The sequence below is a fragment of the Falco rusticolus genome, chromosome 8 (genome assembly GCF_015220075.1).
Source record: "Falco rusticolus isolate bFalRus1 chromosome 8, bFalRus1.pri, whole genome shotgun sequence".
In the NCBI taxonomy this organism is placed as follows: Eukaryota; Metazoa; Chordata; class Aves; order Falconiformes; family Falconidae; genus Falco; species Falco rusticolus.
In genome coordinates this window covers 61,576,082-61,599,815 of record NC_051194.1, presented here as the reverse complement: position 1 = coordinate 61,599,815, position 23,734 = coordinate 61,576,082, and the positions used below count along the sequence as shown (strand labels likewise).

The 23,734-nt window shown below is 41.8% G+C and overlaps 1 protein-coding gene across 6 annotated transcripts in view; it reads right to left on the bottom strand.

Moving 5' to 3' along the window:
* Positions 1-4,617: 4,617 nt before the first annotated feature.
* The window catches only part of MYO1B (myosin IB), a 113,117-nt gene continuing 94,000 nt past the window's right edge, over positions 4,618-23,734 (bottom strand). For 2 of the 6 annotated variants that reach the window (XM_037396395.1, XM_037396394.1), the window contains 9 exons: positions 23,636-23,722; positions 20,748-20,834; positions 17,511-17,585; positions 16,971-17,105; positions 15,958-16,064; positions 12,847-12,979; positions 11,122-11,274; positions 10,097-10,224; positions 4,618-7,532 (listed from right to left, as the gene is read on the bottom strand). In XM_037396395.1, the coding sequence (XP_037252292.1) occupies positions 7,409-7,532; positions 10,097-10,224; positions 11,122-11,274; positions 12,847-12,979; positions 15,958-16,064; positions 16,971-17,105; positions 17,511-17,585; positions 20,748-20,834; positions 23,636-23,722 (1,029 nt within the window). In that variant the 3' untranslated portion in view covers positions 4,618-7,408. The remainder of the gene's footprint in view (positions 7,533-10,096; positions 10,225-11,121; positions 11,275-12,846; positions 12,980-15,957; positions 16,065-16,970; positions 17,106-17,510; positions 17,586-20,747; positions 20,835-23,635; positions 23,723-23,734) is intronic. The other 4 variants (XM_037396396.1, XM_037396397.1, XM_037396398.1 and 1 more) reach the window with 2 other exon arrangements.

The following is a 23,734-nucleotide window of genomic DNA, read 5'->3' as shown; positions in this document are numbered from 1 at the left end:
TGCATTTTTTCATAAGGAAAAAGACGCATCCTTAAAGGCACAGTGACCTTTGTGTCACATTGCAAGTGCAACAACCAAAAAAAAGAAGAAAAAACCCAAACTCCAACCACCCAAATTAAGGTCTCTCCACAACAGACCAAGCACTATCTCCAAAGTGGCCAGATCCCTTAGATGACAAGGAATTGCATCTAGTGCATGTGCCATGCCAAAGCTGTTTGCACATCACGCACATTTCTGTTTCTCTGAAGCACATACCAATGCACACCCTGGCTGAGGACACCAAAAGCAGCTTCCCAGGTGCCATGGTGAGAGCAGCGTTTCCTCAGTGCTGCCCTGCCACGTCCCAGCAGACACATTTCCCACTGATTAAAACTGTCATCAGTATTGAATTTGGCAATGACAAGCTCCAAAAGCCGCACGCTGGACCTCACAAGCCACCCGTGAAGCACAGGATGCCATGCTGACCGATCCTCTGGGTTTGGAGCCCAGGTCTTCCAGATGGAAGAGGCAAAGCAGCTAAAACCTGAGGCAGGCGGCTGCAGTTCAGCAGTCACTAGCAAACCCCTGATGCCTGGTAGCTCAAGAGCCTTTTCCAGATGCTTCTGACCCAAAACACTGCTTTTGATTTGGTCTTCCACCAGAAAAGATTTCCCACTCCTCCTTACCTCCCACCAGTTTCCAGAAATCCTCCCACCAGCATGACCCAACCCTAGCAGAGGTGGGCAGAGAGGTCTCGGGGGGGCTGTAGGACATGCTGAGGTAATGACTGAGAAGACATCCAGCACTGCCAAACTGAGCGCAAGGAGAAAGCCGCACGGAGGGAAGCCTCTAAGTAACACCATGGACCAGGATTAGCACAGCAACACAAAAATAGATCAAATCTACAAAAGGCTTCACTCCACCCTGGCTGAAGGAAGACATACGTCCCCACCTGCCGCATCCTGGGGTCTGGCAGCTGGAGAAGATGCTCTCCTCTCTTCAGAAAGGGTTTCCTCACCCCCCTTGTACAGAAGAGTCTGAAGATGGGACTGAAACTTGAAGCACTGATCTGGCTCACGGTTTCCCTTCATTTTCCAATTTCATCTTTTGTTTGTTTGCTTTATCCAGAGAAATCCTACCTCCGCCTCAACAGAAGGGAGCAAACCACCCAGGCAGGATCCAAACCCACATCCCAGGGGCACGCGTGTGGTGCTCGGGAGCCAAGCACGTGTGGGACATCCCGTGATGTCAATAACTCAATAGCATTCAAATCAAGGATGGCCGGGGAGAACAGCTCGGTGCCAGTGACGGGCTGACCGTGAGCTGGAAACAAGCCTGCTTCTATCTTGCAATGAGTTTGTGGTTGGTTTAAAACAAATGCCTCTTTCCTGTATCAGAAACAGCTGAAATCTTCTGTTTCCTGCATTATCCCCAGAACAGCTCATGACAACTCAAGAACCTGCCATCACAGGGCCACAATCCCCATATAATATTAAGATTTTTGGGATGCAATCAACACTTGGACTCTACCATTGCAAGCTCATCCACAACCTTTGGATGTTAACATTTAATTTTTAATAACAATCAATGGCTTATGGTGATTTTGATCAGACAGCATTGCTTTGAACACCTCCAGCTGGAGTCTCCATGGTTAAACTTACGCCAAGGTCCCTTCCCATAGCTACAGCAGCATACAGGCAGTAAAAACACACCTAACTGTATTTGCAGCTATTTCATGCTCCTTTGCATCTGAATGTACACAAGCTCCCCCTCCTTTTGGCACCACAGTTTGAAACTCCCTACTTTGTATTCTGATGGATTCCTTTTTTCAGGCTACGAGAAGCACGTACAGCAGGCTTGAAGGCTGCGTGCCGCGAACCAAGCCAGCAGGGACTTCATCACTTCAAGTGGATTTCTCGTCTAACAGGAAGAGACAGAGCACACAGCAACATCTGCTTTTCATGTTCCAGGCTTCCGTTTTGCTTTTTGTTAAGAGTTTTGGGAAAGACCGGTGGTACCGATACAGCCAGCAAGTCAACTCGAACGGGAACAAAGCATCTTTCATTAAAAACCATTCTTGGTTAGAAGGGAAATGAAATGTTTCCTGTATGTTCAGCTGAAACCAAGGTGCCAAGATGCAGTGGTAGATAATGGAAGGAAATAACCTAAAGGAATACATTGCTGCTTTACCCTGGAGACATCTGCCTCCCTCTACCACCGCAAAGGACATCAAGGGGCAGGAGGAAACCAGAACGTGCTGAGAACCAGAGTGGGAAACGGCACCCAGCACCTCAGGGGCACCCAGCATCGAGATACTGGTGGGGAACAGATTTGTAACGTCCAGAAGGGTTTTGCCAGCCCAGTAAAAATCACCCTTCACTGTGCAAACAGCATAATCTCCGGCTGCCGGGGAGCAGCCCAAAAGGCACGCGATGATTCTGAGGGTGGAGGCGAGACTGGCACCCAAGTCCCAGGTCTGGGCAAGGGCTGCTACAGAAGGAATCCCCACAGATCCCCAGTACTTTGCCATGTTTCCAGGGAAGAAAATTCCCTGGCCAGAGGAATATTTAGTTTTTATCTTTTTTCCAATAATTAAAAGACCATAAACAGTAGCAAAGAGATCCTTACCTTGGGTTAAGTGCAGAGTGCAGCCTTCGAAATCAGTTGAATTATTAAGAAGAGATACTCAGGTTCTTCAGATTTTCCTTTTCACTCACATATAAAGCCTTTTGTGTTTCATACTTCAAAATTTTGCTTAGTTCATCCACAATCAGTTGTCAATGTCCTAAAAGTTCAGGATGAAGGAGAGAGGGAGTCTGTTCCTAAAAATTTTATGACTCTATTCATCAATTGATCATAATGCAAATGAAAACTGCAATAGCCTCAAACTGTCCTGATCCCATTTGAACTAAGTTAAAGCCTGAATACCCAACTCACCCCTGGACGTGAGGGAACAGGAGCAGAACTGGTTCTAGCTGATAACCAGATTAAGCTGATATTCCCCTCAGCCCTAACCCTTTAAATAGCACTAGCTGACCACAGACAAATACCGCCAGCCATGAAATAGTGATGTGTTTCCTTAAAAACAACAAATTCATAGGAGCACTTCTTTTCCTCTTTGCATTACAGCTATTTTTTTGAGACCGGCCAATGCAAATCTGCCCAAACCTTATGTCAATACATTCTTACAATTATTTACAGCAACTATAAATTTACCACAATCCTTCACCCTCTATATACTCTGCTTCAAAAGAGCAGAAGAACTGAGAGATTCAGTGCTGCTGAGCTTTTCCGTGCAGGGTGTGTGGGTATATTTTATATATATATATATATGGTGTGCTTAAAGCAGCGACCGCTGGTACCTACGATGCTGCAGCAGAAGCAAGTGCTGCTCTGCCAATGCATTTTTTTCTTCCCATACACTAAACCTCCCTTTAGCTACATCTCTAGAAGGAAAGACTCCAGTTAGTCATAAAATGGGAAGTCTCACTGTAACTGGGACTGACATGCAAATACTGTTCTCTTTGAGGGAGGATGCCATTGCCTGAATTAAGTCTTTAGAAACTACTTAACAGACAATTTCAGACAGACAGGTCTGCAGGGCAAATTAGCAAATATCGTGCTGGAAGGGCTACAAGATCGTGCAACATGCCAACAACCTTTAGTCACATTTAACTGGAAGGTCACGGGGCAGTGACATAACACACAATTCTTTTAAACCGCAGGATTAAAAGCAGGATCCAGAGAATTCTGATCACTTTGAGGGGTTTTATGAACGTCAGTAAAGAACTGTCCCTCCCACTCACAGTCATATGTCTATGTAAGCTACAAAATACTCTGATCAGGATGGCTAGGATAGCCAGAACTCATCCGTTAGCGACGCTCAGGATCACTTCACATTCATGCTCGTCTATATCGCTGTAAGTTGGCAGCACCTCCATAAAACACTTCCAGTTGTCTTCGAAACGTGTGTTTGTTGGAATGATCTCATTTTGTATCAAAATTTTGCATGATTTTTTCCATTATTTTCCCAGAACGGTTTAGAAAAAGGCTCTCATTTTGGTAATTAAAACAAACCTAGATTAAAATGAAAGGATGCATTTTCTGAATTTTTATTTTAGCTTCTTTCTTCCCTAATTTGTACAACAAACATTGACATCAATGAATCAGGATTAAAATTGTTAAGGATAAAAAGAAAAAGATCACAAGACAAAATGTATGAAGTGTGATAGGTTTGGGGCTCAAAGCCGTTTTTTAAAAATCAGGTTAACCTGGCTATTAATACTGTTCTTAGGGAATCAGTCCAAATCCTAATGTCAGGAAAGCTGAGTTTGCAGAATTGTCAGAGACAACTATGTCAAGGAAAGGACTTGCACTGAAGAATTGCCCCGGAAAAGGTTGCGGTGAATCACTGAGGAAGACATGCTGCCTCTTACAGAATCACACACCAAATACAAATTTCTTCTCTCTCCACATCACACACCAGAGCTGCGCATATTTAATTGCAACCCAGCCACCTGCTCTTTTTAGATTTGACGACAGTAAGGAAGATACAGATATAGAGAAAGTATAGGTCTAGGAACAGAATTTTATTTAATTCTAGAAAGTATCATGCAACAAATATCTTTTTTTTTTTTTAAATGATCCTTGCCCAGCTTTCGGATAACAAAATTTACAAGTGAAAGGATGTGTAAGGTTAGCACCATAGGAGAAATAGTCTTCTCTTTACAACTCCATTCAATAGACAGTTATAAAAGAAAACAGAGGAGAAGAAAAAAAACAACTAGGTGACCTTGCGTTTTCATTTTCCACATCCTAGATACTTAAATTTAAACACCAAGATACCAAGACTCTCCTAGCATATCTAAATAATACACATTAAGCAAAACTTGTTCTGTACATTGGGAAATATTTGTGTCGAATGGTAACGATCACAAAGGACCAGCTAATATGCAAGGTGAAAACTGCAAATGTTCCAGGGAAAGAAAAGAAACAACAGAACCCGAAGTGAGGAATTTGTCCCTCTTACAGTCTTTTGCAGATATGGCTATCATGACTTGCAAACACCAAAATAAAAAATAATAATTTAAAAGGTATGTGTACTGGCTCTCGTTGGGACAGATCAAACATCCTAACGTTATCCCATAATACCCTAATTTCACAGGCCAAATATACAGCTGTACTTAATCTGAACTCTCCCATTTCTGACCTGCAAGCAACTACAGGAGTACATTAGACTTCCCATTTTTCCTTACTTTGGTCTGCATTTTCAAAATTCGCTCCTTGTGGTTCTTACTATAAGGTTTTCAAGATAGTGAACAGTTTTTCAAACCCTCCAATCTTTACCGAGCAGGAATTCTAACATGGGATTTAGGAGTTTTACATGCCACAGTGTTATGTGCTGTCTTCTTAAGGCGATGGAACAATTCCTGTGGAGCAACTGAATCCTGCATTACAAATCCGTACTAACATTGCCTTCATAAGCATCTCTAATTACAATACATGTAAAACCATTTCTCTGTTATTGAGCTGTTATAAGCTGACTCAGTTATTAAAGGAAGGCTTCAAGCTGAGACAATAAGGAGGAGGCAACCTTTTGTCATCTCTCGGGAGATACATCTTTTGATTACTCCCACCTTTCAAGGTCACACACGTGGACTTTTATCGGCAACGTTCAAACAACCGATTGAAACAATCGTTTATATGCAACTCATAGCAAAACAGTTTACTTTAATCCCAAAGCACAATGTGGTACAACCCAAGCCAGCTGGTTTTTTTCAGCCTGATAACCATTAGCACTAGAACATCTATGGCAGTAAATGCCGTTTGAATGCAGAGCGCCAACATCAGTGTCAAACTACCCAGAGGAGCCTTCGCAGCCATGAGTGCTACATCACTTCACCACCCGGAGAGTAACGAGACTCTGAACTTTTCTTTATCTTTCCTTTATTTATGCTTGGACTTCCAGCACTGCACATCAGATACCCAGGGACTTAATCTGTCCTATATCAGACTGCAAAAATACAATGCTTTCTCAACTGTCCTTGCATCAAACAAATCAAACGGTCACATCCAACAAACCCTTCACTTGAGTAGTTGCTTCTACCTAAAAATGCGTCTCTCCTCTTAAGGATTTCAACTAATGCTTCTGGCTTATAAAAGATTAAGTGCAATCAGTTACACTGGAAAGTTTATCATGCAGCTCTTGATTGTATTTTCTGTGCACGCATTTACATCAGGCACACGAGTTATATAAAATAGTTTGGAGTACAAAAATATGGTTATAACATAGGAGTACCAAACAGCACAGAATTAGAACAGTTTTATTACCATAATACCAATTTATATACAGACCCTCATTTTTTTTTTTTAATTTTAAGTATTCTTCCCGAACTGACAACTGTAGTGTACACTCTAAAAAACTGCAAATTAACAACACAAATCTATTTTAACCCCTACACTATGCAGTCTGCACCAATCTTCTCTCTTGCACACAAAAATGTATTATAAATAATTTTTCACAAAATGTCACGTATGTTTTATTGCACATTGTACATGCCAATATCTAAAGGAAAGGCTCAAACCTCTTGCTTGATAACTAACTGTTTAAATACCTAGCATTTACTTGTGTTATGAATACTACTGCATTTTTCAGGCTCTAATCTTAACTGATAATTTAAAAGGAAAAATAGCAGAACAGAAAATATGCCTCAAACTGTATAGCTTTTGCAAAAGAAACGTGCTTTTTTAATTTTACTGATTCCTACTGTATAAAGTCATTAAAAACATCTGACCTAATTAAGAATCCTGTGTCAAAACTTCTGCGGTTTTTACTACAAAATTATGCATAGAGCTGCTTGTATCATCATATATTCCTTCTCTTTTGCAGAATGAGGTGCTCCTGTGCTGCAGCGACTTACAGATGGAGTCACACAGGTCGTAGTGCTACCTACAGGGGTCCATGTGTCAGCCTCCACCTGCCGGGGGCCACCGCAGAGCCGTCAGAGCACCACAACAGGTCAGTACAAAAAGACACTGGGCACAAGTGGCCATCAAGCATCAAGGCCATGTATAGTTCCTGTTAAGCGGATCTCTAGACTAAGGAGTATGAGTAATTTATCATTAATATGCGGGGTTATGGTATGCTGCACTAAAATACGACCGCTAAACAAAAAGAACGATTTGTGTATGACAGAAATGGGCCAGCTGGTAAAAATGCCTCACTGGGTAAAAATCTGCATGTTGAGGGTTAGAACTCTGGCATGAACAAAAAGATTAAAAAATCGATCGATCAAATGTTTTGCCAAGGGTTTCTATAGCTATTAGCCATCAACAGCTCCAGAAAGGGATAAAACCAGCAAAACCAAACAACTAAAATTGCACTATTACAAAGAAACAAGTCCGTGAAAGGGAGAGCCACCAGCCGCCGTTACGGGACAGCCACTTCGAGAAGCCGATTGTTTTTTCGCTTGCAAGTTGGGATGTTGCCGTTTTTCTGGCTGCCTTGTATGAACTTCACACACACTTTGTCTTGCCTGAACTGGACCAGAAACCTAGAAGAGGGAACATGATACAATTTAAGTTAAAGGCGGAAAAAAACCACACGAGAAGGAGAAGTCTTTCCCTGATGGTTCTGAGCATCACCCCAAAAGGATGTCATTTTCAGGTCTGCATTAGTAATAAGAGTAGAGGAATTAAAAAAAAAAGAAAAAAGCCATAGGTTGTGGCATGGCTTGAGTGTCCTTCAGGTAGTATCTCTTAATTATTGTCTTCTGCTCGTAACTGTGGGCCTTTTACAGTAGTTAGCTACTCCTTTAGAAAGCAGGCAGATGAAAACAGAATTTCTAATGTACCAGGAATGCAGCAAAGACTATTTCCAACTGCTTCACCATCATCCAAAGGGACTTTGCTGTTTTCATGGACGGAAGCTGAATACTTCTACAGGAACATCAGGAGCGCTTGCCTTCTGGTTTACACTTAATATATCTGGTATTTTAGCAGCTCTCGCATTTCTGATCTGCAGTCAGCCTTTACAGCCCCCTGCTCGGCAGCTGGGGAAGTTCTCTTCCTTGCCAGCAATCTCCAAATTTAGCTATTTCCTACAGTCCAGAATAAATTAATGTGGATTTGACTCTTCACTTTTTACTGGAAGAGAAATTCCACTGAATGTGGAGAACTGCTTTAAAAAAAAACCCCAAACCAACAGGCTCCTGGGGAGCCTCAAGCTTCTCACTGGCGAGCAAGATCAGAAGCAACAAACAGGGCAGCACTGCCTTTTGGCTCACACGCAGCGGCCGCTGACCTAAAAAGTCCTTTGTAATACAGCAGATTTTCCCTTTTAGGATCCTTAAAAAGTCCTTCAGCAGAGGCCAAAAACTTCAAAGAATGTGTCCTGCCGCCGGAAGCCACAAATCAAGCTGCGGCCGAGCTCAGGGGAGGAAGCGCCCGCCGCGCAGAGCTGCCCTTCGCTCCCGCCCTCCTGCTGCGCGGCCCAGGCGCCCCATGGTTTAACTTGTCTGGTGCTGCTGGCCATGCCAGCACCCAAAAAATCCTCCGCAGGTCTCAGCGCCATCATCTCTTGTCACCAGCGCTGCGTTTTCCTCATCACATTGTTCCAGTATTACATATATAAACAGTACGCATGTGTGTATATATATCTATATGAAAAAATGTCTTATTAGACATAGCCCTGCACCAACAGTATTTTTGCTTATATCAACTCTCCTCCCAAAAAGCAGTGTACAGCAGTCAAAATAAGGTCACATTTTCTCATCAGTCCCTAGTTGTGCTTGTACCTAAACTCTAGCGGGGAGACGAGAGTCCCGCTTCACCACCAGCAGAGACGGAACTGCTAACAGCTTCAAATTATTTAGTCTGAATAAACTCAATAGCAATACACACTTCAATGTTTTTAATCTGCAAGACAAGAAACAAAACCACATCCCAAAATACAAGCCGCCTCCCAGAAGGCAGACCGCTTCCAGACCTAAGGCAGGCCAGACTAGTGCAATGCACGCTTAAACCTCATTTTAGTAGTTTATTCCTTTGTAGCCATCATTAAACTAGAAACTGACTGGGGACAGCCCCACTCTTTTAGAGGCTACAACAGACACCCTTCAGCAAATTAAATCCCAGCTGGTAACAGAACACCGGGAAAAGGCAGATATCATTTTCAAGGAAGGAGCAAAATCAGCCTTAAAATAAAAATCCAGGCAGATATAAACTGTACTCGCCATGGTGACTCTAGAACACAAGCAGTGCGCTGCAGCCAGCTAACAGGTTCAGGTTGTGCCTACAGAAATTTTATTTCACTGCGGTCAAAGGGTTCCAAATTTTCTTCTTTATTCAGAATGAATAAGGCCACCAAATCAACAGCGCTGAAATCTGGGGGCACTTCACACAGCAAACGAGCATGTAGCAGTGGTGGGTGAAGCGAGGGACTCTTACTCAGCAGGCTTTAGGGGCTCACACGCACGGTTTTATTCCACAGCTATAACCGCTGCAAGTGCAGTCCTTACCTAAGGCCAAAATATGAAACTGCACCAAGCAGAAGGAAGTACTAATTTGAGACACCAGCTTTTTATCAAACAAAGCTTTTTAACAACCAAAGAAGCCACAACGACGATAGGTGGATCAACCACCACCAGCAGGAATTTTCAGAATATGTTTTGCACCTTCACAAAAGAGAAGGCAGAGTTTTAAAGACCTGCAATACCAGCACCAGTGACACATGTACTCGGGGAGGAGCTTTTCATTCTGTTTTCACTAGAGTCCACTCTAACCAATAAACATCTCACAGGAATACGTGGGCTTTTCAGTCACACGCAGAACAATTCTCTCAGACCTAGTATCTCTGAATTAGTTCTCTGGCAGCAATTCTGCTTCATAGCCCTGTTTGAAACTACCTTCGGAAGAGCACATTTTCTCCAATGGCTTTCACAGAAATAAGAGCCAAATAAATGCTAGAAATAAGTACGCATTGACAATTGGGATCCTTATTTACAAGAATGGTGTTAAGAGAAAAGAAGCATTAGCTACACAACAGGGTTCTGTTTTTCTAACATTTTTAGCACGTTGCATTGAAGGAAATGCACTTTTAAGCAAACAAGAAACATACTCATCGGATATCTCAATGTTGAGCTTCTGTTTGGTTTGGCTGAGAGTCGTGCGGTAAAGTTTGGTGGCCATTTCAATCAGGTGGTCGCTGCTGAGCAGGAAATCTCCTTTACCAGCTGCTCCCGAACCCTGAAACAGACAGGAAAGTAGTTAGGACCACCAAAACCTAGAATACAAAAAACAATAAATGCCAGCCAAGCCGGAGGTTTTACAAGGAGCCTTCTCTTCCCAGTGCAATGGAACAAGAGCCTTTAAACTTGGAAATTAAATAGGGATGTGGTGCACTGTATAGGATCCAAATGCAATTCACTCTCGAAGACACCACAAACCTGTTGAAAAAATTATAAACCCCTTCCCACCCTACAGAAGGGTCACCCTCATCTGTCCTACACAAGGGCAGCGTTTCTGTATCCCCCTTTTGGCTACACTGCAGCACGCTTGCAAGATTTTCCAATAGGAACAGAAACCAGTTACCCACACCAGTACAAGGATGAAGGCGGCCAGTACAGACACTAATATGAAGTTCTTCAAATTCATTTAAACTAGAGTAGAAATTCTAGCAGAGCCGTGGTAAGAGTGCAGTGAAGCAAGTATAGCACTGAACTAAGTAACCAAATGAGCTGTGCCATAGTGTGGATTTCTGGGCATCCCATAAAGAGAGAAATATTCTGCCAGTGTGTTGGGAAGAATTGTGTGAGCAGCTAAAACGGAAAACGGTGCCACAAGGCATCTGAACCAGATTAAAGGCCCGTATTACAAACTGAAAACTCCCATCCTGAAGAGGTTACAGTGAAATACAAAGTTTGATTTTCACAAGTAAATCATCGTTCGTAACATAAAAACTGTTCTTACTTGGCTGCAGTAGTTTTAAATCAAAGTTTCTGCAGATACGGCAAAGTTCAATGAACTTCTAAACCCACAGGCTAATGATATTTATGCTTTAATGCTACAAGATAATTAATAAACAATTTTTACATCACTGCATGCAAAACAGTCGTATTATTGTATTATAAAGCCGTAACCAACCTCCTTGAGGTGCACTGCGAAGAAGCCATCATTTTGGGAGCTCATGGACACTTTGGTAACATCTCCCAGTGGAACCTCTGACTTGATATTCCCAGATTTTTGATCCGCGAGGAGAACGTTATTTTTGGTTAGTAAGAAAATCCTGGACGTAGCCTGTGAAAATACAAAAATGCAAATCATTATCCACGCAAAGAGAGAACTGGTCTTTACTGGGCACCTACTGAGACTCCAAGCAGTTCACAGAGTTAATAAGTTTGGCGCACATCAGTAATCATCAACATCTGATGCTCAGTAAAAGCTGCAGATCAGTTAAAATCAGGTCAAATTTATTTACGTGTCTAATTACAGATTGAGAAGCTTAACTCACTCTGGCACATATACTTAGGTATAAACAGTACCTTTAATGACTAGCTTACAGTTATAAAACTCGGAAACTGAAACGCAGAAACTATGCAAATCAGGATAACCTCATTTCTCGGGCTTTGTCAATCCCAGGAGACTCAACGCACCTTTCCAGTGAGAGGTAACTCGGGGCCAAGCCTCACTGCTCACTGTCACCCACCGAAACCGCGTCACGGAACACCACAGATCCAGTAGGTATTTTCAGTGCTATGTTCTCCTCCCTTTCGCTATTGAAATTATTCTTTAGGAGGATAAACATATTTTCCAACAACAAATATTTTTAATGCATGTTCTTAAATTCATCTTAGAAAATAATAATAAAGAGAAACAAGAACTTAAATCTACCTATAGTTGTTTCTCCTGTAAAATTTTAAATAATAAAATCTTAATTTTTTTTTTTTTTTAATCTTGAGAGCTGTAGCCTATGCAAGTACAGGAAAGATACTGTCTTCATTTAATTAGTTTTTTCTAAACCGGAAAATTAACTTGGCATCAACAACAGGCAACCTAATTTCCCTTTTACAAATGCATAAATGACTTCTGCATTTGAGAAGCTGAGATCTACTACTTCTAATATTTAGACAGATACAGTGAAAACAATGACATTTACTAAGGGAGGATAATACGCCCTGTTCTAATGAGTATAATTTAAATGCAAAACAAGTTCTGTGCTGGCAGAGTAAAAAAGTACCCAGCACATTTAACAGCTTTATTCAAATGATACGAGAAACTTGCCTCTTCATTCCAAAAAGCTTTTGGTATCAGTCAGAAGACAGGCAAAGCTAGCAGAGTATGGTACTCAGAGTTTTAAAACCTAATGAAATGTGATGATCAGGAGCTTGAAGAACAGTGTGAACCTTGAAAGGTTAAGTTTTCTAAATACTTGAACAAGAATAATATTCTCTAAATATTTATTTTCTTCAGTTGGCAAACAGGAGATCTGAGTTTGGTGCAGAGACTACATTTAGTTGTGAATCATTACGGTCCTGTTACCAGTTGGTGAGATGACGTTTTAGTTTGGAAAAGTTGCTGAAAACTACAAACCCAAACAAAACATTAGTAATCCTTCTGTAAATTTAAACCAGGTGTTTAAACTTAGGTAATTTTTAGCACATTACATTGAAGGAAATGCATTTTTAAGCAAACAAGGAGGTGTTTAAAATCACCAGTTTACATGGATCCAACATTTCCAGTCTTGTCCTTAAAAAAAAAAGCATTTTGAAAAATCCTCAGACTGTTTAGATGACAAAAAGAAAGTCTCCCACAGTTGATTTATAACAAACATGATCTACCTTTCCAGATAAAACAATTCCATCTTATTACCTTCCCATTGGCTCTATTGATCTTATTCACAACTTCGGCAATAATGATCTTTTCGTCCACAGCATCTTTAAGTTTTTTGTACTTGGGGTTCTTGCTGATTTCCAAGTAAGCCCCTTGGAATGGCTGCCCAACACTGCCCAAGAAAAAGACAAAAAAACCACGAATTAAATATGAATCTCAGGGAAAAAGCAAGCCTCCTGAAACAGCCACAGTCTGCTTCAGGCTTTGTGGGGCCAGGAGATGCACCAAACACCATCTTCAATGACTCTATAGTGCCAGAAGCTTCCTGAAGCTTTGATACACCCTCTGCCACGGAAAGCTGTTTGCTGCTTCATTTTTAACAATAGAACATGACCCAGAAACCGCTACTTACAATTTCCACCTGTTTCAATCGACAGCAATGCTGTTATTATTAGGTATTATATATCTAATATAGCAGTACTATTTTATAAGATTATTATATAGTATTGTGTAGAATTATTAATGATAATTAGACAACTGAATAATCATATAAGCGAATGCAAATGGGGCTTTTAACACAGCGTGCTTCACGCAGTGCGCTCTGTCCCCGGACCCCTGGTCGGCACCACCGTGCAGCCGTGTCGGTGTTCACCGGTGCCGTGCCGGCAAACCACGTCAGCTGAAAATAACTTGGGAACTGCTACAGAGTAGCACAGATATATCTCCCAGCACATTATCCCTGAGGAAAGGCAAAAAAAGAGGAGCAGTAAGAAAGAGTACGTGTATTAGAGACAGAATCCTGTATATATTAACAGCATGATGATGGCGCCTAAAGAGAAATTTATCACCGAAGACAGTAATAGGATTTTTTTTTTCCCTTGCTCTGGGAACGTTTTCCAATTAAACGGGCCAAATTGCTACGGATGTCTGACACAAGTACATCCTTGCATATACAATCAATTTTGATTTAAAATCACCAGTAACAGTCTCTGAAGTTTTCTTTCCTGTTTCCACAGTCGGACGCACTTTGACAGCGTTCCGCAGTGACAGACAGGAGCCTGCCCTCGGGACCTGCCGCGTTCCTTAGCCGTGACCCAGGCCTGCCTCCGGACCTTGCCTGCCCATCGCTCCATCTTCACCCACCTCAGGGGGGGACAGCAAGAGCTTCGCCAGCAGTTAACAACTGGCACGCACAGTTGCTGCTTGCTTTGTTTGGAAGCCACTTTAACTAATCGCTTTGATCAAATTACAGTCAAAGTAGTCAATGCAAAGCTTTGCCAAGGGGAGAGCCCAGGAGGAACCAGCGTCTTACGCAGACCAGCCCTCCCTGACTTTAGAGGTGTACCTCTGGCACGTGGGGCAGGGGGGAGAAAAGGAAGGGTACTGGTCTTTTAGTACTCAAAAGAAGTCCCTTTCTGTTCTTTAATTATATTAGCACAGAAAATTAGCCACATCCAATGACTCATTATCATAGTAACTAATCACAAACTTTATACAGTCGTTTCCTCCACCCTTAGGCCGATAAAAAGCCTGACAGGAGCTAATCAGCTCTGAATGCAAGACAAAACCAGATGGAAATGTTTCTAAATGAGTGCAGGGTGGGGAAAGCTCATGTTGGAGCTGGCGTTTTTGTTTGTTTTTATTAATTAACATTATGAAACCATAGTCACCAAAACAGTAGATTCCCTGTGGACTTTGTCCCTAATCAAATGATGATGACTTAGGAGCTAAAACTAAAGGAATCAACAGTTACCCCCTATCGCATGTTACCCCACTTAAGAATGTCTTGGATAAAAGTAACTCGGATACATATTTTGCTGTATATTATTCCATTGTTCGGTCTTGGTGTGAAAAGTACTAAAGCAGGGATATAAATAAAATTCTTTCCTTCCCAAGGAGCAATACGTTGATCAGATGTATAACGACTCAGAGCAAAAACCCCTGCTTGCTCCTAGAAAAGTCCAAAGGCAGTATCCTCTTTTCCCAGCAGGATAAAAAGACATCCTAAAGCAAATAAGGATCAAACCACAAACTAACATACCCAGCCGTTAAATAAGTGATCTACTGAAGGGAAGAAAGAAAAACATCTACTGAGCCTGTTACAGGAAAAAAGGAAACGTCTCAATAACAAATGACACCAAAGCAAACCAGTAAAGCACAGGAACAGCCGGCAGAGCTCGCCCCTGCATGGAGCCGCGCTCATCCACTCCTGCAGACTCCTGCCTCTCCCTCCAGCGAGCCTCGCTTCACAGTGCCTCACTCCTGCTCACCTCAAACGACGCCTTCTCAAGAAAACTCTCCCGAGATGGACAAGACCTTTGTTTTCAAGAAAAATACAATTTCTAAGCTCATATTTACTTTAAATGTCCAATTCAACTCCCTTTGAGGACATCGGATCTCCCTCGTCAGCCTTATTGCATGCAAAATTTGAAAAAATGTGCACTCCTGAAGTAAAATCAGATACCACTGCACCTTTCTGAAGAACGCTAGCTCCACAGATAGTAATGACAAGAATTTATCAGGTTTTAAGAACTCAATAATCCGAGACACCAAAAAGCTTATTTGCAGAGATTTCACATTTTGAAAAAGTCTCCAATTAAAAAATAAAGTTTAAATGGAAATTAACTTCTAAGCACTTTTTTTTTAAAGCATCCTTTCAAAAAGATATATACCGATGTACCTAACTCTTAAATTACCTAGTCTTCATATGAAAGTGTGACGCTGAATGTACCGAGTCCAAACATAGAAGAGCTCCCCAGCACGCCTCAACTTACAGTTCACTCGACAGTTATCGGCTGCAGGAACCAGCGTGATGGAAACTAGGGGAAAGGGTGAGAGTTATTCCCTTCTATGAGCTCTCCAAACTTTTACGATGTGAACAGGTCACGAGGGGTTAGAACAACACCATATTGTGTATCCTGGACAGAAGCGCTCAGCATCGCGGGATCAGCGGGCTGCAACAACCTCTGTGTTAGAAGCAAACTGAGCTGAGTTTCCAGGATTGTAAAGTAAAACGGTGGAGGGACATTGTCCAGCAAGGAAAATGCACCTTCCTGCTTAAGATAAAAAGCAAAATCTTGCTTAGTTTCCTAAATCTCTGTAAGGATACTGAACGTGTTGTACAGTAAAAGCGGTGGAGTCAGTCATTACCTGGCTGGATATAAAGCCTTCTTGTCCTTGAAAAGTTCACTTGCTTCCAGTTTTTCTTCATATATAAGCTTCTGCTGATCTGTGAACTGGTCTCTGTACTTCTTACACTACAAAACACGATTTATTACACACACCAAAACATTATCCTTCCCAATCTGATCTGAAGCAACAGCACCACAGGCTAATGTTTGCTTATCGCTCAAAATGCACATTCTTTGTATACTTCTGAAGTGACTCAGCACCATCCTACGTGCCACTGTGGCACACTAACAAGCAGCAGAGGTGTTTATCTCCCCACCCATTCTAGATACCGGTTTTGGTGTAATTCAGAAGTATCAAAAACATCTCACTTAAGCATGTTGCATTTGGACATGAGCTTAATCCATCAGATACCGGTCTCTGGAAGACTGTGCTAAAAGGGTTCACAGAAACGTAAGTATAGTTCCACGATTGTGGAAGTTTCTGTAAGCAGGGAAAAAGAACAAAACACAGCTGAGAGGATGAGTTTTGCAGGCTCAGAAAGAAAATCTGTTCCTCGACAACTCACAGAAAACACAGCCCACAAGGTTAAAACGTCTCATCAGCACTTACACAGGTTCTCACCATTCTCTCCATCCGCGGATCCAAACCAAATTTCAGCTAATCACAGTTCACAAGTAAAAAATTCCACCCCGTGTTTCCAATGGTTGTCTAAGAGCTAGTCCCAGCCCTGGCCACGGACACAAGTATTATAAGCTGCCAATTAACAGGCAACAGGCATACTGCTTTAGAGTCGAGTTAAAAGCTGATGTCAGGAAGCAATCTTCTCTCCCTAGCCCCAGGAAGGGGCAGGCAGGACAGCTGTACCCCTCGTAGGCCAAAGACAATAATCAAACCCCTACTTCTTCCAAAGAAATAAAACCATCCTGGCCGGAACGGGAAGAAATACATTCTAAAAATAGGCCCTTCATGAACAAAACTACTGGAAATGATGTGATGAAGCTCTGTACAGACTGGACCAGAATGTGTCCTACCCTCCACAAGTGGAAAATCCTCTTTAGCTCCTTGTGAGTTGAATCCAAGAAAAGGTAAGGTCTTGCTGGCCAGTTTTTATCTATCGGTGATAAAGAAGGCATCTTATTCTTCATTTCCAGGAAGTATTTTTGCATCTGTGATAAAATTGAAGCAAGATGTTTTATTAATGTTCAAATACCAGAGTTATGTCAACCAGCAAGGAAAAGCAGATGCTCTGTGATTAAAAGCACAGTTACCAAACCACAACGCTAAGCTTTCCTAAACCTGAATATGGATTTTAAAAGCCAGGTATATCGAGAAACACAGATTTAGATATCACAGAAGTGTGGCAAATGCTTAGTTAGCACCATTCCCACACCTTCAAAACACTATCACCATCCTTTCCTCACATCAGAATATTTAAGTTGCCAATTTTCCGTATGTTGAGCTTGGACCTTTCCTTACAAAGATGATCAAGGCCAAACTACAGCTGTTACTTTGCTATAAAACAATTTTAAACACAGAAAATCTACATGTGCTTTGTACAGATGTATACATACAAGTCTCTGAAGGGTAAATTCATAAATTTTTCTTCCAGCATTGGCTCTGAAGAATTTCCTGTACTCTCTACGGACCTGAAAAGTAAAACAAACCCTCAAAGTGGGTATGGAGAACAGATTTGTTTGCACAGGTACATTTTTATAAAGCTCTATGGAAGAAAATAGTATAAAAGCATACAAACATGCAAAGTGTTCCCTGAAACAGAAACACGAACTGGGCACACTTAAAATACATGAACCAGACCATGAACCAAGAGGTCAGAAAATTACCTCGCCTGACCTGAGAACAGTCATTTGCAAATTTCACAGAGAACTTGAAACACTTTCCTCTGAAAAGGCAAGCTATTCAAATATGGCTGAATTCACAGCATGACTCCATTTTCACAAGGCTTTTGCATAAAGTCAGACTGGAAAAAGTGAGGTATCGTCAGAGACACACGTTTTATTGTGTCTGAAGAGACACTGAACTGATGTTAATTACACAGTTAAGTGATGAACTGTTTCTAATTTTTCTCTTTGAAGATTCTTAATACACAGAGTTTTCTATAATAACAAAGGGATTTCCTTCCCCCCCCCCCCCCCCCCCCCCAAAACAGCCTTATGCATGAAAAAACTCTTTTCACACAAGCAGTCTTCATTCCAAAAGGAAAAAAAGGGTTTTGGTGCTTGGTAAGAGCAGAGAATCAACACAAAGGTCACTTAATGTCAGCAAGCTTGGTATTTGTTTCTAGAATTGGGGGGGGGGGAGGGGGGAAATATATAGAAAAAGTGATCACTGAAAACCATTTTTTGTGGGTGATACTAATTTTTAATACATGCATGTAAATGCAGGTTTCAGAGTACTGGTTTTGCCCTTCCTGTTTCTATCAGTGCTAATTAGCACAGTATTGAAATTCCTCCCTTTGGCAAACGCAGTCTGAGGGAGAGCACAACTGGTCTGCTGTTCGATGTGAAGCCCAGGCTCACATCACCTTAGCTGAAACATCCCCCAGCTTTCCTCAAACTTTGGCACAGTTTGCAACACACCTGCTACAAGTTTGGAACAAAAAATCAGAGAAAACATCGTGGCTTTGCATAATTTACCCCAGAGCAAATTTTGTGGTTTTAGCTCGTTCGCTGTGTGTTACCGAGCTCACTGTAACCAGCAAATCGAGGGAAACCCATAGAGGGAAAACCCCACATCGACTTATAAAGAAAAAGGTCCCTCGGCTTACCCTGGCACACCTTCTGCCCCATACTGAGGGTGATGCATTTTAAAATCAGCCAGCATTATGAAAGCAAGAATCTGTCACTGTTCTGGGATTAAAAAATCCCCCAGAGATAAATCGGTTTTGCTTAATTACACATTAAGATGCATCAACAAAACTGACAGCATTCATCTGTCACCATTGTATGCACATAACTTTTTCCGCTTCACTTTGTAAGAAAAAGTATTCTTCTTCACGGGTTTTCTGTAAAGTTTAGTGCTCTGTAATTAACGTACATCCTTTATTTATTATTCAGGGATGGAAATTAACACACTCAAAGCCACTCCAACCACAATCAATCCCAAATCTCACCACGTTCTCATAGACTCTCTTTAATGATGTTGCTTTACATAATTCTTCGTGAGCTGCAAGGTGTGCAAATTAATTTGGAACAAAGGGACTAACACCCCCACCCCACATCCTACTGGCGCTGCAGGGAAGCTGCAAAGCAAGCACTGGGAAACGCAAGCCGTTCCAGAAAAGCCTAAATCTCGGAAGTACCACAAACGCTATTAACATCTACTTCTTGTACAATCAAAAAAAAAAAAAAAAAAAGACACAGGAATTAATGGTTTAATCTTGATCACTTGTATCGACTTTAAATCTTCACCTGGAAATGTTATGGGTGAAAATACTTTGCCATCAAATGAGAACTGCCTGTGGCAGCAGTGATATATTGCAATCACAGCCTATGACCTTATTCAGAAAAAACTGCGCCTGCCAGGCGAGATGGAAGTGCTGTTTACACTATTTAAAAAAATACTTTGAAAAGCCACAGCACAGACAGGTGGAAACATACTCCTGCTGTAATGTGCCTTAAAGATTTTTGGATTCACCAGTTTTCATTGAAATGCTGCTGTTTGATATAAAACAGCCTCTGAGTTCTCTCAGGAGGGACATGTTCTTGTTTTGAAATCCTAAAAACAGACCTGCTTTGGCAGTAGTACCTAAAGTGTGATTCTGTTCTGCAGAAGGACTTCTTAAAATGGCTCCTTTGGATTTCCAGCTCTCGTTTCCATGTGGGTATTGTAATGGAATTTTTTATATACATAATATATTATATAGAATGATATGCTTTGTAACTATTTTCCCCATTTCATCACTGTTAGGGTAAGTATACGAGAATACGAAGTTGGACTTTGCATTATCAAGCGAAATGCTCCCTTTTACACGCCCGTAGCCTGCGCTATCCCTGTTAGCAGAAGTGCCACCCAGCCACACAGAAGGGATTCAGATTCCGCAGCTCTTCAGGACTGCGTCTGCACAATGATGTTTGGAAGCTGGATCATGTAAATCGTTTGGGCACAGACCCGAAACATCTCAAGATGCCATTTTCATCGTCTATTTACAGAGCAGAACTACATTCTTCCAGATTACAAATGTGTTTTCTCTTGCCAACCAGTCCTTGAAAGCAAGGGACAGAAACCAAAAGACCCTTGGACATCTCAATTTTCTGGAATTCATGGCTGCCACAAGCCATAGGCAAGTGCATGCAATGCTGTGGCCTAGAAAGGCTGACGGAGGCAAGAGGACGTTAGTTTTTGTTAGCTTTGCGCCGTGCCCTCGACGCTGGGCAGGGGTTGAGCGTGAGCAGCAGTGGAGGCACACAGCTGCACCCCGCTTCCCATTCAAACAAGCAGAGGTCACAAGAAGAAAATACATCCTTGTAATCTTTCGGGATAGGATCTTTGCCAACGTAGGTCAGGTTTTTAAGCCAACAACCGTCACACAGTCCCTTTAATCTGACATTTGCCTTTTGCTTCAAATTCCCAATAGGACAAAAAACACCTGGTGCCTCAATACTGCTGTAAATGAGGCGTTTTCAGCTCAGGAATGTTTCAGTAAAATCCATGACAAAATCAAGCAACGCAATTCTGTGTAAAAACCATCCCTGCTAGTGAGCCCACACAACCGCTTGTTTATTAAGTGTTAGTAAGATGCCACACTTTATTGAGTTCATGTTGACAGATGAGAGGGTTTGAGAAAGTACCTTCAGTCCAAGCCAGTAAGCCCAAATGACTGCAACAGCATGCTTACGCCTAGCCTCCTCCTTCAAGCGTTTCAACTCCCTTCGAGCCTAAAAGGTTCAGATAGTGAACAAAAGAGACAGCCCGATGCAGACAGCACAACGACCAGGAAAAGGCTTCTCCTAAACAGGACAGCCAACTTACAATCAAGACACGGAAAGGTGGAAGAACAGCATTTAACCTTGAAAACCCAACGTGTCAGTGTGGATTGGTGTGAAGCCACAGAGGAGGTCAAAAAAAGCCTCCAATGCTGCGTAAGGGGCACACAGAGGTCAGAATTTTGTCAGCCCCATTATTCACTGCCAACGTTTCCATCTCCTCGTCCGAGCACAGCTCGCAGCCAGCGGTAGGTATCTCCTAATCCGATTCTAACGGAGACCTTTGCGCAGCTGTGTGACCAAAAGGATGCGTATGAAAATCAAGACCTACTAAAATCTCCCTATCGAGTCACTTCTTCCACTCGTGAGTGCCTGGCCAGGGCAGAATCAATTCTGAAAGCAGGTATGTAAGGATGAATTACCGGCACTGTGGTGAGGGCTTTCATTCCCGAGGGTGTTTTTTATTTTGATCTTTATGTACCTTAAAAAAAAATTCTCTAGCCTGGTTAATAATCTTCTCCAGTCTGTCTTTATGGAATGAAGGGGTAACCCCCCCACCCCCCCCAAACCCAGTGCCTTCCTCATGGGCAAAGAGACAGGCACCCACCTACATTTCATCAATCCTTCCCGGTTTAGGCAAGCAATTTGCAATTCTAAACACAAAGGCAAGCGTGGGCAACTTCACAGCATCTCCCATTTGAGGAGATACCAGGACATTTGTTATTCAGTTATCTGATGATAAAAGCCAAGTAAAACCAAGAGTTCCAGTCTGACAGCACCGGTGACCGCAGCTCTAGCCACGCATCTGCCCGTGTCGGGATACATGCCATCAGCAGCGGTGCAACAGCGGTGCCAGCCTGTGCCAGCGGCGCTTCCCCGGCACAGCTGGGCGGGTTAAAACCTGGGTCAGGTGCGGGGGTTAACCTGGGTCAGGTGCGGGGGTTAACCTGGACTCACAGAATGTGCTCTCACTGCTCTGCCTGGGACAAACGCTCCTACTGCACAGTGCTGTGAAAACAAGGGCTCTGCAAAGCTAAGTTTGTCTGTCTTGTGAAAAGGAAGGAGTACTTCAGGTCTAGAGCTTTTCTTTTTTTTCTTTCTTTTTTTTTTTTTTTTTGGTAATGCAAGTTATCTGACAATAAATTTCAGAAACTTTTGTTTTCAGCATTCCCCTGGGAAAAGAGAAAACATCACACCAATTCTCCCTCTTATCGAATACTGTAATTCTTTTTCTAATCTTAATTCAATTTAGATTATTATCTTTTTAGATTATTATCTTTAGATATATATTATTCTATTTTGATTACTTATAATAATTTAAGGAATAAAGATGTAATTTTTGCCTGAAATTCCTGTGAGTCAACTGGTAAAAATAACTACTAAAATATGTTAAAAACTATCCAAATCTACTAAATATTTAAACGAGGAGCTCTAAGACAGGTAACACTATTGCATCCACTTCCCAGATGTGTCCTTTTTAATTCTGAAGGATATCTTAAACCTAGGAAAGAAAGTACCACTTCTGCAGTGCTGAGCGATTTTGGGGGTGAAAGGACCTCTGGTTAAAAATAAAATAACTTACCGATGTATTGCATTGAAACAACCACAGGGGAAACAGTGAGTCTGTCCAGTTACACAGCTACCTAAATATCAAGCTAGAACTGAAAAGTTCCAGAGTGTCTCTAGTACAAGGGAAATTCCATACATGTTTGTGTGGATTCCCAGGGCTGCCATTTCATTAGAAATCTAATAGATTTATATCAAAATAGCAAAGGTCAAACTCAGCACTATACTCCAGATGTAATTTGAGCACATTTCTCCATCTAGTTGGCAAGGTGTTCTGACAACATCCTACCACCACCCCTCCAACCTAAATAACAACTGGAAAACATTTTCAACTTAATGTATTTACTGAATATGGTTTTCAACTAGATTACAAATTTATTAATTAAAGCCAATATATTTTCGGCCTCTAGTGAACAGCATTTCCTATGTTCACATAACCCACAACAGCAGGCTGGGGATTAGTAAGAATCTTTCAGTGGGACTTTGCTTCTGAAAACAAACAGCTGATGCTCGAATTCCTGGGATTTTTCTAGGGCTGGAAGTTTAGAATTGCAAACTACCATCATTTACTGCTAAAAGATCAGGTCATAAAACTGCGCTTTACTTTTACTTACGGAAATTTTCTTACTGGTTCAAATCACAGCCAGTGAATCAATTAAACCAATTAAAATTAATATTTAGTAGAACTTACTAGCCTTGGTTTGAACTTGTAAATGAAGACTGTCCAGGGTGCAGAATACACAGCCTGGGGAAAACCTCAGCTGGATCACTAACACAGTGTCACTGAAAGCACTTCTTGGGAGGGGGGCGGGGGGTGGGAAACACAGCAAACCCCCCCAACCTCCTTTCCCCCTGCAAACCATGCTTTGCATATTTACATTTAGTTAAATGCATTTCCTATTTTGAGAATACGGCAGTCTAGTCGTTTTTAATCTAGTCTAATGGCTTGTTAGTGCAAATCACTAGTTGGTTGCCATGCAGAGAATTTCCTACCCTACAAAAAACTGACGTACAAGACATTGTCAGATTTATTAAGTGTGGCATGAATGGAAATGGAAGGAATCAATGATCATGCTCTATTACCTAAAAGTCAATTGTATTAGTCATCACATCTCACTATGTACTACCGATTAAACGTTGATACTGTTGGGTAATGAAGGGGGGCATGTGATATATGCATGAAGTACCTTATATCCAAGCCAGTAAGCCCAAATAACAGCAATAGCATGTTTATTTCTAGCCTCCTCCTTCAGTCGTCTCAGTTCCCTTCGCGCCTGTGATGCATT